Source organism: Mirounga leonina, unplaced genomic scaffold, assembly GCF_011800145.1.
Source record: "Mirounga leonina isolate KUSES-001 unplaced genomic scaffold, KU_Mleo_1.0 Mir_176, whole genome shotgun sequence".
Taxonomy (NCBI): domain Eukaryota; kingdom Metazoa; phylum Chordata; class Mammalia; order Carnivora; family Phocidae; genus Mirounga; species Mirounga leonina.
The window spans coordinates 56,841,929-56,856,639 of record NW_023270454.1 but is presented as its reverse complement, the minus strand read 5'-3'; the positions used below and the strand labels follow the sequence as shown (position 1 = coordinate 56,856,639).

At 32.8% G+C, this 14,711-nt stretch overlaps 1 protein-coding gene across 1 annotated transcript in view; it reads left to right on the top strand.

The window, feature by feature from the left end:
- The window catches only part of FAT4 (FAT atypical cadherin 4), a 175,934-nt gene that overhangs the window by 148,038 nt on the left and 13,185 nt on the right, over positions 1-14,711 (top strand). Inside the window, exons 10-13 of the mRNA XM_035023105.1 lie at positions 2,131-2,235; positions 6,662-6,969; positions 12,238-12,323; positions 13,566-13,745. Coding sequence (XP_034878996.1) covers positions 2,131-2,235; positions 6,662-6,969; positions 12,238-12,323; positions 13,566-13,745 — 679 coding nt within the window. The remainder of the gene's footprint in view (positions 1-2,130; positions 2,236-6,661; positions 6,970-12,237; positions 12,324-13,565; positions 13,746-14,711) is intronic.

The window sequence follows — 14,711 nt, the reverse complement described above, 5'->3', positions numbered from 1 at the left end:
ACCTTACTTAGTCCAATAGTGCATGGGAATGTTCTTATAGTGGAAAAACAATGCAAGGAGTGGATGTGACTTTCCTGATTGCAAATAAGTAATTAAAAGTACAGCCAATAAGTCTTATTTATTCTCTATTGGGCAATACTAATATAAAGGGAAAAAAAATCCACTTCTCTAGAGTGATCTGTCCGAAATTCAATTGGAAAACACCATAGGAGAGAGTTCTATGACAGCGCATGTCTCTGGCGTGATATTGTACAGGCTTATAATAAAGCTGTTCTGCCTGTTTCTCAAATGTAGCTCATTGCTGCAATACTTAAAACCTAATTTCTGTGTCTCTAGATTAGTAACTTGTGTATTTTCATTATTTCCCCCTAGAATGGAAAGGTATTCTAAAAATGTTACCGTTTTGCCTTTTAAGGAGGTTCCCCATTTTATTTATAAAGAAAAAAAATGTTGTTTATGACCTTGTGATGTAGAGAAACATGTTTAGTTAGCAGTGTCATGAGGTCTGACTCACGCTTATAATTTTAAACTAGAACAAATGTAGCTACATAATCAAGCCACAAAAACAGAACTAAGTTAAACAAAACTTTGACTCTGTTTTAAGCATAGTAATCATGATGAAATGGATTATCTATGCTCGACATTAAGTCTAGTGGTGTATATAAAACTTACATGTTTTCGTAAGATATTTAATAAAGGCATTAGTGCAATCATGCTAAGAAGTAGAAAATAGCTTTACAGAAACAAACTCTATTTAATTAAATAATTCAATCCCCATATCAATGAGTGGAAATAAACAAAGCACACCATAATGTCTCATTGTTTCTGGGAATTGGAAAACTAACAAATAAATTATTGAAATAATTTAGAATTATAGAAAAGTGGCATTAGAACACATTTATATTTACATAAAAAAATTACCACCACCACCACAACAAAACAAATAGGACTGGCCATATACTCTACATTGGCCCACCTAGACATTAACTATTCAGTCACAGCTTTGCAAAACCTGGATATGGGAGCAGACCTACACTGGTCTGTGCCATAGTTTTATAATTTCTGAGGCAAAATATTAGCCTTCAAGAGACTTCTCCTTCATCTATGAAATGTAAATGTTTCCTGTTGCTTGGATTAATCTCCCCCACTGAAACGGAAATGCCATGTTCTGACACTTACTTGTTTTTTTCTCTCTTTCTTTTTTTTTTTTTTTTTGACTGCCATATCCCTATCTTCTAGCCTTCCTGGCCAGTAATAGGCACTCAGTCAATATTAGTTGATTCAACTTAAGATGATCTATGAGAAGTCCTTATAAACTGAAAAATATGCTGGTTAGGTATTAATGTTTTAGAAAAAAGACAAGGTAGGGGTGCCTGGGTGGCTCAGGTGGTTAAGCGTCTGCCTTCGGCTCAGGTCGTGATCTCCAGGTCCTGGGATCCAGCCCCATGTCGGGCTCCCAGCTCAGCGGGGAGTCTGCTTCTCCCTCTTCCTCTGCCTCTCCCCCTGCTTCTGTCTCTCTTTCTCAAATAAATAAATAAAATCTTAAAAAAAGAAAAAAAAGACAAGCTATACATAACCTGTACTCTAGAATAAATATTAAGTATTTGAAATATATGTTGTGTTTCCTGATTTCTTATTCTGTTTTACAGCAGATATGTGTCAGTGAAGGGATATTTCTTGAGAGTGAAAGTATTTTAGTTTGATAAGCTAAATAAGACTGTTTCTTACCTTTAAAAAATCTGAGTCAAGGAAATCTCTACAGTGAGACTTTTACTGTAAAAGTTTCAAATCTCATTATAAAATTGAAAAAGGAAGCAACATTGACAAGATAAAATAAATTCAGTGAAAACATTTAAGTACGTTCACCATTTGTGATTTTCCCGAAAACAGTAGTTCCTTCCAAGATGATTATGTAAATTATTTCCTATTTTAAGCACATCTTTACAATAGGTTAACTAAATAAGATTCTGAACTGAGAGGTATTTCAATTTTCTCATGTCAAGTAAAATATTCTTATATTTCTTTTCTCCAAATACGATCTCTCAGAATAGATTTTTACATATGGTTATAAAGTAATGTTATTAATATGTTTATGCACAAGATTTTTTTAACGAGTTTGATACTTTTCAGGTAAAATGTGTGAATCTTCAGTCAATTACTGTGAATGTAACCCCTGCTTTAATGGTGGTTCCTGCCAAAGTGGTGTGGAGTCATACTATTGTCATTGTCCATTTGGTGAGTATAGCTTAGCTGTTGATATAAAATATCAATCTGTTTTGGCACACAGTTTAGCAATTTTATTTTATCGTGGTCATGACTGATTAATAAAATATTAGTTGTTTTACAAAGGAGGTTTTAGCAAAATAAAATTACAAAGGTTTAATATTTTTTAAAAAGTTAACTATGGAAATGCCATTGAATATATTGCTTCAGTTATTACTAGAAAAGTAATCAACTCAAGATAATTGAATTTGATGTTGTCTCCTCAGGACATTTCCCCTCAAATATTTATGGATGACTTCTTTGTGGCCTGGAACCTATCAAAGAAAAAAAATCTTTTAAGTACTATCTGACATCACTCTCTATTTAAAATCTTTAAGGATAATTAGCCAAAATGTTTTTTTGTTTGTTTGTTTGGTTTTGTTTTGTTTTGCTACTTTTCTTTTTTACATTAATTCAACCACTTCTAATAGAAGGATTTAGTAACTAGACTTGAAGTTTTTTCATGATAGGCTTTTTGTAGATATTGCCAAATAACTAATCACAATTCAGACTAATGTGTTCTTTTGAGGAAGAGAGTCGTTAGAATTTTTCTGTACACATTTGTATTTATTCACCGTAATGGAGTGGACTAAAAGATTCCTTTCAGATCTCACTCAAATGTGACTCAGCACTGGGACAGCCACAGACTATGAGAACAGCTTTGGAGAGAGCTTTTATTTTAACTTGGATTGTTTCATTGATTTGTGATTACTACACTACAGTTTGAAGGATACTTTACCCCACAATATATTATTCATCTCCAGATGTCCTACAGTAATTAGAGACCCTATCTCTCTCCATAAACAAGAGAGGAGAAAGATATTTTTCTAGTCTTTCCTTGAGCAATCACTGAGCTACATGGACTCTGAAAAGGGACTCTCAATGTGTAGTTGCGAATAGAACTTAAAAAGAATCTGAGGTTTCTAGTAATAGTAAAATGTAGTGTTAATTCATTTTCAAATAACTCCACGACTCTAGTTTTATTTTCATAAAGCACAACATCAATAGAATGATAAAGAAAAACAGAATTTAAGTATCTAATTGTGAGCCATGCATTTTAGCAATGGTTCTGAGGCCCAGAAATAGAGGGCTTTGTCTAAAGTTAAAAAATAAAAACAAAACAAAACTACCCCAAGATGCTACAGTGACTAGAACACAATTTTATTTTCAGTCCAGTATGACATTTACAGTATCCCTGCTTTTTAAAATTTCTCTAAGATTCTCACCAACAATGCCTCTGAAGCAGTGAAAAGCAGATTAAGGTCAAAATAAGCACAACTTCAGATCTCCCAAAACTTCTTTCAATAATCTCTTATAATCCTAAAGGGTATTGCTTTCGACAGATAACCACAAGCAGGTTTCATGGCTTAACTTGTGTTAAGATATGGGGATTGGAATGAAAGATAAGGGGATTGGAATGAAAAGTGGAAAAAAATGATTTTCAAAGTGACTGAAGAAAGGTTTTTACATTGTTAGAGATTCCTTTACATTGCAGTTGCAAATATGAGGACTTAAGATAATTGATATCAAATAGAAACAAATCGTTGCTGCAGTGTAGCTGATACAACAATCGTTGCCTATTGGGCAAAAGTGTCTTGGGGTCCAAATGGATGTTGCCCTCACCCTACCAGAGATCCCAGGGGACTAGCTCAGCAATATGAATTAGAGACAGATCACAGATCACAGGGCAAATTTCTCCCTCCATTTATCCCAGTGGCAAAAACCAAAAAACAACAACAAAACCCCCCAATAATTTAAACTTTGATGTTGTCCTTTGGCAACAGAAGATTTATAAAAGAAAAAAAAACAAAACAGAAAACCTTGAAATGGTAATACATGACTTGAGACCAGAGAGATAGAATTAAAAGGACAAAGTATTTTCCTTTTCAAATTGAATGGGGGTGGAACACGCAAATACAAATGACAGATGGAATGCCTCAAACAAATAGCTGGAGGTAGTTACACATGCATCCTATAAATCAACATCTTAACTATAATTTTGAAGTTGGAAAAAAAAATTGCACTGTTTACTTTCTCATCAGTGAAAGATTTGTTGTTTGGATTTTTAAATTTTTTTTAGATTTTTATTTTTTTAGATTGTAATTTAGAAAAACATAAAGTGCTTAAGATTTTATAAAGGGAGCCTGTATAATGATAACTTCATATGTATGTGTATGTATGTGTAATTACCCATTCACAGAATATTCCTTATTAGAGTAATTTTAATAATTTCTCTTGATCTTTATGTAGTTCTATTTCGTGACATTTCATTTGAAGGGCTGTTTTAAAATCTTCCTTAAATTTTATTTTATTTCAAAAACAAAAATCTACCTTTTTCTAGAAACAATAACAAAACTCTTTAAGAAGCAAAATATTCCATAAACAAACATTTTCATGCCTGAAAATATCCGAATCAATTTGTATCAAGTATCAATTTGAATAAAAATATAGGACATCTTCCCAGTATCTATATGCTTTCTACATATATTTATATTCAATTGTTTTTAAAGATTTTATTTATTTATTTGTGAGAGAGCATGGAGCAGGGGGAGGCGCAAAGGGGGAAGCAGATTCCCCTCTGAGCAGGGAGGCCGATGCGGGGCTCCATCCCAGCACCCTGAGATCATGACCTGCGCCGAAGGCAGACGCTTAACTGACTGAGCCACCCAGGGGCCCTATATTCAATTTTTTTAAAGGATTTATTTATTTACAAGAGAAAGAGAGAGAGAATGAGGCAGGGAGGGGTAGAGGGTGAGGGAGAGAGAAACTTTAGCAGACTCTGCACTCAGCACAGAGCCCGATGCGGGGCTCTGTCTCAGAACCCTGAGATCACCACCTGAGCTGGAACCAAGAGTCAGATGCTTAACCTACTGGGCCACCCAGACACCCCTATATTTAATTTTTAAGTCCATGTTCATATTTTTACCAAAATTTAATCAGGAGAGTCCTGAGAGAACACATAGTACAATTTTTTTCTTCAACTCTATTTTATTTGTATAGTTTATCTTTGCTGTTTCTTTAACTTTGGTTACTCTTTCTGTATATATAAGTAAGGTATATATGATATAGTAAATGTATATTTAATATAAATAAACTTTTAAAGTTTGTTGCATATATGTTATATATATGATATAAATTATAAATATAATACTATATGATATACATCATATGTATTATGTATACATAAATGTATGACATATGATATACATAGTATATATAATTTCTATCATTTCTTTACTTTTTAACTTCATTTAATGTTTAAAAATAAATAATATGCATATTTCCGGCACATTTATAATGAATATTATCTCAGCCTTGACAGAGCAGGAAAAGATAAACAACACAAGCTTTTACAGCAGCTTCTAGGCCATTTTAATTTAAAGAACATTTGGATATAAGATGTAGTGCAGTCAAAACAACTAGACAGTCAGTAGATCTGGCCTCAAATTTTGGCTCTGTCTCCCATGGTTCTGTGACCTCAGGCAAGTTTTAAATATTCTGTGAAATGATGGCATTAGTTTCTTCTAGCTGAACAATTCCCTGACTCTAAATTTAATGCATTTATGAGAGATGTACAGCCAAAATTAAGGAATGGAACCTTTGCAAGTTAGTAAGAATCATGATGTATTGGCGTGGGTTAATTTTCCAATCATTTGCTACAGTTGACTAATATTTGTGGGAAAAGAATTTTGGCGTAACATCGTAACATCAATAAAACTCATTTTTCAAGATGAGAAAGAACCAGCACAAACAAGTGGGAATTCTGGGTTTCAGAAAAAAGGCAGAAAGCTATTTTAAAGTAGTCTGTTGTAAATCATACCCAAAGAAGGTATAAAACAAGAAAGAGATAAAAACTTAAGACAGTTATTTCCTTCCCGAACAACAGTGATTCCCTTCCCTGATCTTGTGGCTCCTGAAAATACCATGAGGACAGGGACTAATATTTTTTAAGGTCAAAACAAAATTTGCCAACCTCAACTGAATTGAAATTGTTTTTGAAAATTATATATTATAAAGGAAGTTATCTCGGTTGAAAATTGCAGCATATTAAAACTTTTAAAAAGTTGACAAACTAATTTTGAAAGGTTTCCAGGAAGGAAATCTCTTCAGACATACTCCATTCCACTAATTCTAATTTTTACAAATGAGACCTACTTAGATGTTTCCTAGTTGGCCAAAGAAAAACAAATACAGCAGTTTTTTCACCTCTTGTGTGTTTTAAAGATCATTAATTTGTTCTATTTCAACTTAGTTTAGACAGTTTTCTTTGGAGATTAATACAAAAAAGGTTGTTAAAAGCATGATTCATTATTGTAATTTAAGAATATCTTAATCAAAGTCATTTACTAACACGTCACTGGAATTTCATGTATCAATCTGTCAATTCTCCCATCTATAGGTGTCTTTGGAAAACACTGTGAGTTGAATAGCTACGGATTTGAGGAGTTATCATACATGGAATTTCCCAGCTTGGATCCCAATAACAACTATATTTATGTCAAATTTTCAACTATTAAAAGTCATGCTTTACTGCTTTACAACTATGACAACCAGACAGGGGACCGGGCTGAGTTTTTGGCCCTTGAAATTGCTGAAGAAAGACTAAGATTCTCTTATAATCTAGGCAGTGGTACATATAAACTCACCACCATGAAGAAGGTGTCAGATGGACATTTTCACACCGTGATCGCCCGGAGAGCAGGAATGGTAAGACATTTCATTCTATGTTAAAGCTTGTTTACTTGTTGTACATCCGGTCAATCAAGCCTTCAAGTTAAAGCATGGATTGAGGTGCAAATTTGACCAGTTTTGTTATGAACTACAGCAGCAAAGAGGTAATGTCTTTCTTTTGCTCACGACAACTATTTGTCACAAAAAACAACTTGTCTCAAAAACAACAAAATGTAGCAAAATAAAGAAAACATCCTAGTGCATAAACATTTCATTTTGTACATTTCCTATATGTGTTTAAAGCCACGTCAGAACTGTACTTAAAATGGCTACTTTTCTAAGTATCCCAGCCCTAACTGAAGAAACAATTTGAAAACAAATGAAAAAACTTTCCTACAAATAAATTATTGACAAAAGATGATACTAATACATATTCCAATACAGTAGTGAGTAATTCTTACTGTACCAGAACCTCAATGTGCTGTCATCTGTGAGGTCTACGACATGGTATGAAAATGAAGTTTTTGTTTGTTCACTATCTAAGGTATTCTCAGAATTATAAACTCAGTAATATTAAAGATTTCCATATTATATTCCATTTAATTATATGGCTCTCATATTACAATAAGGTGGTGCATATTTACTTAGTATTTATGTTCATTAAACAAGCATTTTTCTTTATAAAGGAAAATGCATGATGTATTTTCCCTATTAGGGTTTGAAAACATTTGAGATAGAGTAATAGAATGGAAAGACTTATTTATTTATGTATTCATTTATTTGCCTTCCCAACTATCTCTTCATGGACTCCCCCATTTTCAACAACAATCGAGGGTTTTTGAAAAAGTAATTGCTAACAAAAACTATTTTAAAATATTTTTGGATTTTACATCAGGGTTTTAAAATTATAACTACTCTTTAAAATTTACATTTCACCCTTCAAAAGAAATAGAATGAAAAAGCATAACGTCATATGTTAAAATAAAAATTAGCCAAAAAAACCCAAAATACATGTTCTGAAATAATTTTTAAATGAAGAAACTTGGGATCTAAATGATTATAGTTTTATCTCTTAGCTCTGTGGCAATCTGAAAAATATAAAAAATATTATAATGAGTTATATGGTTCTGAAACTGATCAAATGAATCGTATATTTGATGATACAAATATTTTTAACACTAAATTTTGGGAACCCTTTATATTGTTGGACTACATGTAAAAAACTTGCAGAAAGAACATAGAAAATGTTTTTTACCATGTTTTTGCTATTTTTTCTGTGATCCATAGTTTAAAACAAAAATTTTTGTGCCCTTTATAATTACAGATTTCATAAAGGCATAAGACAGAAGCAATCTTATTATGTTAATTTTTTCTGACAAATATAGATAACAAGCAGTCTTTATCAAAGGACAAAATTCTCCATTTGTTTTTCCAGAGTATTTTAAATCCATGTGCTTTGGGACTTTTTTAATGACATCGGCTATAATGTTTTTTCTCCCCGCAACTCTAATATAAAATAGGAAAGAAGATTTAAACAACTTTTAAATACAGAAATATTTTCATACAAGGAAAAAAAAAAAAAGAATAGTGATGGGTCTAAAGATGACCAGATAATCGTATCATCACCATCAAGGTTAGATGTCCTGTTATTCATCCACAGATATCCCCATATCCACTGTGTTGCATTCAGGGTTCTACCAGGTTATTAGATGTAGTCTATTGAAATATATGTGAGAGAGCAATAAAAGTATCAGTGAAAATTTGTGAATCATTTTCATTATATGTTGTCTTCCATTTTCTTATGCTGGTGTTAATATTCTGTAACTATAACTTTTTTCTAATATATTTAATTTATAAAACTTCTACTTAACAAAATTACCCCTAAAATTCTGAAAGTAAGACCAAAACAAGAATAAAATTTAGTAACAATAATTGCAATTTAGAGCATCAATGTTTGTAAAGTAATTTATTTAAAAAATCTACTTGAAAAGTACTCATTTGGAGCTTTGATTTGACAGTAATTCAAGGTGGCTTTGTTTATTGAAAAGGGGTTGAACTGAAAATAAAAATTTGGTTTATAAATGGGAATAATATCTCCACATTTTGATATTAATGCAAAAATTAATATAAATCATATCTAAAATTTTATATATTTGATATTAAATAGGTGCTTGATAAATGTTAGTCATCCTGAGTTTCCAACAACACTGCCCCATATAGCCTTTTGAGGTTAAAAAAAAAATCTTTTACTTAATCTCAATAAAGTTTTAATTATGAATAGTGCCTAAAGAGTCACAATGACTTCAGTGGATCCTAATAGGGGTATAACAAACAAAACTTGGAAATAATAATTTTTTAGGTTAGTAATAAGTCAGTATGTTTATCTCTGCCTGAGATTTTTAAAACCAGCCTAATACCAAACTAGTATGCTCAGAGAAGGACCTCTAGAATACAGATTTAGAGAATTCCGGTATTCCTGACTATCAATTTACCCCAGCATTATCAAACCTGACAGAATTAGAACAAACATGTGGAGTCTGCTATCTATATTGTATATTGGGGCTTCCATGAGCCACAATGATTTACTAATAATGACAGGACCCTAATGGGGCATAGCAGGTAACACCTCACCCCAATTCTCCAAGCATATGTGAGATAACCAAATTGCTAAGGTGTGGTCAACAGACGTTTATGTAGAATAGATGATTTTATCTGATGACCTCCCAGGTCCCTTTAAATTTCATGAAGATTTAATTCTATTGAACTAGCACTTGGGAGCAAGAGGGAGAGCAAAGAAAGAGGTACTGTGTATGCCAAAAGGGATAGAAAAAAAATGCTTTCAGTGCATTTGTAAAGTGTGGCCATAGTCATCAAGTTTTAAAGAATACCAAATGTGGAAAAAAATACCTTTGTCATTCTTCAGTCAGAGGAAAAAAATGTCATCCTATCTTAAAGAACATCCAAAATAAGGCCCCTACTGGATTTTGAATCTGTCGTTTTCTGCAGTTCAAAGGGATTTTGTTAGAAACTGGCAAAATCATTAACTTCTCAGCTTTGAATCATTGAATAGACAGGATAGAAACATCTCAATTTACAGCAGTACTGGTAGAAAAATTCAACGGTAAGAGAAAGCACATTTAACTCTGAAGATTAAATTGCACAAGGCGCTATTCAAATAAAACTTCCCCTCTGGCGTTCTTTCTTTGTGCTGTATCATGAAGCTTTTAGAAAATAAGAAAACTATATTAACTCTTAAGATTGACCGAAATATGATGCCGTTATGTAAGTGGGTTCTTTTTTTTTCCTATTTGAGACATTCATATATATCTATGTGATATTCTGTAGTTTGTGATAGCTTTAGGGATCTCTAGAATGGAGGGACACTTTGCATAGTATACAAAGAGGGATGTGTAAACATTTTGTTTTAGAAATAAAGGGAATTGTGCTTAAGTCAAATAGTCAACATGAGCGACACAAATTGTATCTCAAAAACCTAGTATTGCTTTTGAGACTGAATGTCACTCAATTATTATAGAACACTGGAAAAAAATTAACTATTGAAAGAATTAACTAAATGAGGCATGAAATTCTTGACACAGAATTGGAAGTGTGTTTCCTAAAAATATTAGTATTTATTATAATTGCCTTGAGAAGGTGGCCGGGAAAAGATTTACATGGCTCATGAGAATTTATTGTATGGGGTTTATAATCAATTCTAATAATTAACTGATAGAAAAATCTTTGAATATTTTAGCCAGTAATATTTGATGCACAAAAACTATAAATTGACCCCATTCTTTATTTTTGAAATGCTAGATATTTAAGATACACTTTTACAAATGTCCCATCCAAATATAATTTTTTTATGGACAATCTCTAAAAAATAACATCCACCATTGATAAACATTGGATGTTAAGGAAATGAATCATTTCCATATGTAATAATTCAGGAAGTCAGAGAACCTGATATTTTTGCATATAAGTCAGGTATAATGTTAGTCAACTCGCTCAACCTCCCTGTGCTGTTTCTGACATTTGCTTTGCTTTTATTACAATTAACCTCAAATGAAAACCATTCTTAAAAATTAATACTTGCATAGTATTTATGTTTTTATTATATAATTGGATTAGCCCTGCTTGTGGCATTCAAGTAAATTTAAGTAGAACCCTTTACTGTTTGCCTTGGGAGAAACCCTTAGTCCTCCTGTACTTCTGGATTTGGGGTTAGGCATTCTCCTGTGATTTACTGGCCATGTTCTGAAATACCACATTGTGAATATCATCCTTATAATTTCACCAACTAAAATTTGCAAAATTTTGTCACTTGCAGAATTTTACTGCAGTTTGGGGAACGAAGGAGGGACATTACAATAGCATTGCAGAGCACAGGATAACATGAATATGCAACAACCTTGGTCTTATACTGGACCACAGTCATCTCTAGTGGCCATTGCTCGATATGGAGAAACCTGACTTCTGTCATATTCCTGTATCTTGTGACCACAATTTGATAACTCCATTTATTGATCACATCGAGTATTCAGCATTCATATGTTCTAGTAAACAGAAGAGTTTTGTCTCGGGGGTATGCATTTCTTGGAATGCAAAAATAGTTACTGTTAGTTGTAATTTAAATATTATTGGGGAGTTTCTACTGTATCACAATAGATAATGCATTCTAATAATGCAGAAATGCACTGTAATACACTATTTATAAATAAAGATTCTTATCATAAGTGGAAGGGGCATCTAACTGACTTGTTTACTTTGTCTCAAACTTTATTTTTAATACAAGTATAATAATTTTCATAGATTGCTCTAATAGTATTTACACTGTGCTTTGAAAATATTTTTGCAAATACGACTAAAATATTATTGGAATAAGACTTCTGAAAATCAGAACTCTAATGTCTTTTCATTTGTTAGAATAGCTGGATAATACCTTAAACAGGTTTCTTAAGATTGTAACCCCAGGAAACTGTCCCATATGTCCCATAAGCTTCCTGTATGATATTGTAAGAGACATTAATGGCATTTATAGTTTTTCATTTATAAAACAAAGGGGCTGGAGAAGATTTTTCAAAGTACCCTCCCACCTCTTATATGTAATGCTTTCACAGTTTTAGACATGTGAAAGAAATATGTGTCCAAAATTTGGTATTGTAATTGTACTATGTCATAATATACTAATTGTTATCACAATTTCAAAATCATGTCCATGTAAAAACAAGTGCTGGGTAGTGTTGGCTGAAAGGACAATGGGGATGGCAGAACCCAAGATGAATGTTTCCTTCTGCTTTATAGGCAGCTTCCTTAACTGTGGACTCTTGTACTGAGAACCAAGAACCAGGGTACTGCACTGTCAGTAATGTGGCAGTTTCAGATGACTGGTGAGTAAAATTATTAGTTTGATCTTTATTATTAATTGACATTAAAAAGGAAATTATACCGGGACGCCTGGGTGGCTCAGTCAGTTGAGCTTCTGACTCTTGATCTCAGCTCCGGTCTTGATTTCAGGGTCATAAGTTTGAGACCTGCGTTAGTAGGATGTGGAGCCTACTTAAAAAAAAAAAAAAAAAAGGAACTTATACATTTAAAGATAATTGTATTATGCTAAGTGTTATAAAAGTTTACAATAGTTTATCCTCTCCAAAGGAATTTTCATGCTGTAAAATAAAAAGTTAATAACTTGTGTACAGAATATGTAAAAATGGTGTGAAATGAAGCGGTAGAGATGAGTATAAAGCTAGAGGAAGGAAAGACTAATGTAGCCTATACTCTTTGAGATGATTCACGAAATCGTTGCATGTGACTTGGGTCCTGCAAGATTAGGCTAAGGACCCCACTCGTTTTAAATACCTTCTCTGAAAGTTGTATGTGACAATTATCCACAGATATTTTTCAATGGCACCTCAAGCTGAAACACAGCATTATGTCATCTAAAACATAAGTGATTTTAAAAGAAATAGCAACAGAGAAAAATAAATATCGACATATCATCCATGGTATTAATTAACTTATTGACATCGTTATCATCTTGTAATGAAGAAAAAATATAAACTAACATTAATAATAGAGTTGTCACTATTTCTACTGCACTGTATCTTCCTTCTGATAATATGCTTCCTCTTGCAAATTCAACATTGTTTTATACATCCCACTTGACTAACTGAAAATGTCATTTCCATAAGTTTTATTATTTTTCATACCTTGAAAACCTAATAATCCTGTAGAAATCTGTTAGAGGATATGCACCAATAGGAAATATTTTTTTAATTAATTAATTAATTTTTATTTTTTTTAAAGATTTTATTTATTTATTTGACAGAGAGATAGAGAGAGAGCACAAGTAGGCAGAGAGGCAGGCAGAGGGAGAGGGAGAAGCAGACTCTCCACTGAGCAGGGAGTCCGACACGGGCTCGATCCCAGGACCCTGGGATCATGACCTGAGCTGAAGGCAGCCACTTAACCGACTGAACCACCCAGGCGCCCCAATAGGAAATATTTTCCTTCAAATTTACCACGCTATAACACATGCCAGAAAAAGTTATGTTCGCTGTTTTTAAAACTAAACATTCTACTGAAATCTATCATGTTGGAACTAATATACTTATCTCTGCTTTCTTATGTAGGACTCTTGATGTTCAGCCAAATCGAGTCACAGTTGGAGGTATCAGATCACTAGAACCGATCCTTCAGAGGAGAGGACATGTGGAAAGCCATGATTTTGTTGGGTGTATAATGGAATTTGCAGTCAATGGAAGGCCTCTGGAACCCAGCCAAGCTTTGGCCGCACAAGGCATCCTAGATCAGTATGGCAATTTTATTTCTTACTATTTTAAAGAAAAAATGCACAAAATTTTCATAATTGAGCATCCAAAGATGAGATTATTGTGCCTAAAGCCCTAAAAGCATCAAATGTTTTACATTGTTTTGAATTTTAAATATTTATTTATAGTTGCGAAATTTTGTTTGGCATAAAATGTGATATTTAGTTAGAGAGTTAACTCTTGTTTTCTGGAGTCTAAGAAAAACTACGTATGCATGTATGCTTGCATATGCGTCACGTTACCTTAAGTAGTTGTTGGGAAGTTTATAGTGACTTAAGTAGAGTAAATCTCACAGAAAAGAACCTGGCATATAATAATAATATATAAATGTTAGTGATAATGTATGCCAAAAACAATTTGACATTAAATAGTTTTAGATACAAACGTGTATATTTTCAAAAACTTGATACATCTTTAACAAGCAATAATTTGATTAATTATAAAATATTTTATTTATTGGGCCCCTCAGTGTTTCTCAAACATAGTAGGTATACTTTCACTTCAAGACTTTCTTACTTTCTGTTTCCTCTGCCTGGAATGATCTTCTACCAAATATGCTTTGCTCTTTCAATTTGTTTAGGTCTTTACAAAGATGGGTCCTTCCTTCACTGATGAATCTAGAGGATCCAGCAACACCGCCCCCACCCCCAAAAAGCTCCCAATACTCTGTCTATCTTAATTTTCCCATAGAACTTTCTTCATTCTACCATACCCCACGTTTATCTAATTTTTGTTTTATTTTGTTTTTTGACTTTATCCTCCACAAGGAAAAATAAATACTCCATGAACATACGGATTTTTTCATCACTTTACCCCCATGCTTAGAATAGTATGCTTATAATTGGCATACAGTAAGCATTCAATTAGCGTCAGTTGAATGAGTTGTCTGGGAGGAGATGTGTAAGCAAATAAGTATGTGGCCCTTAGTAACATTAACCAAAGATGTCC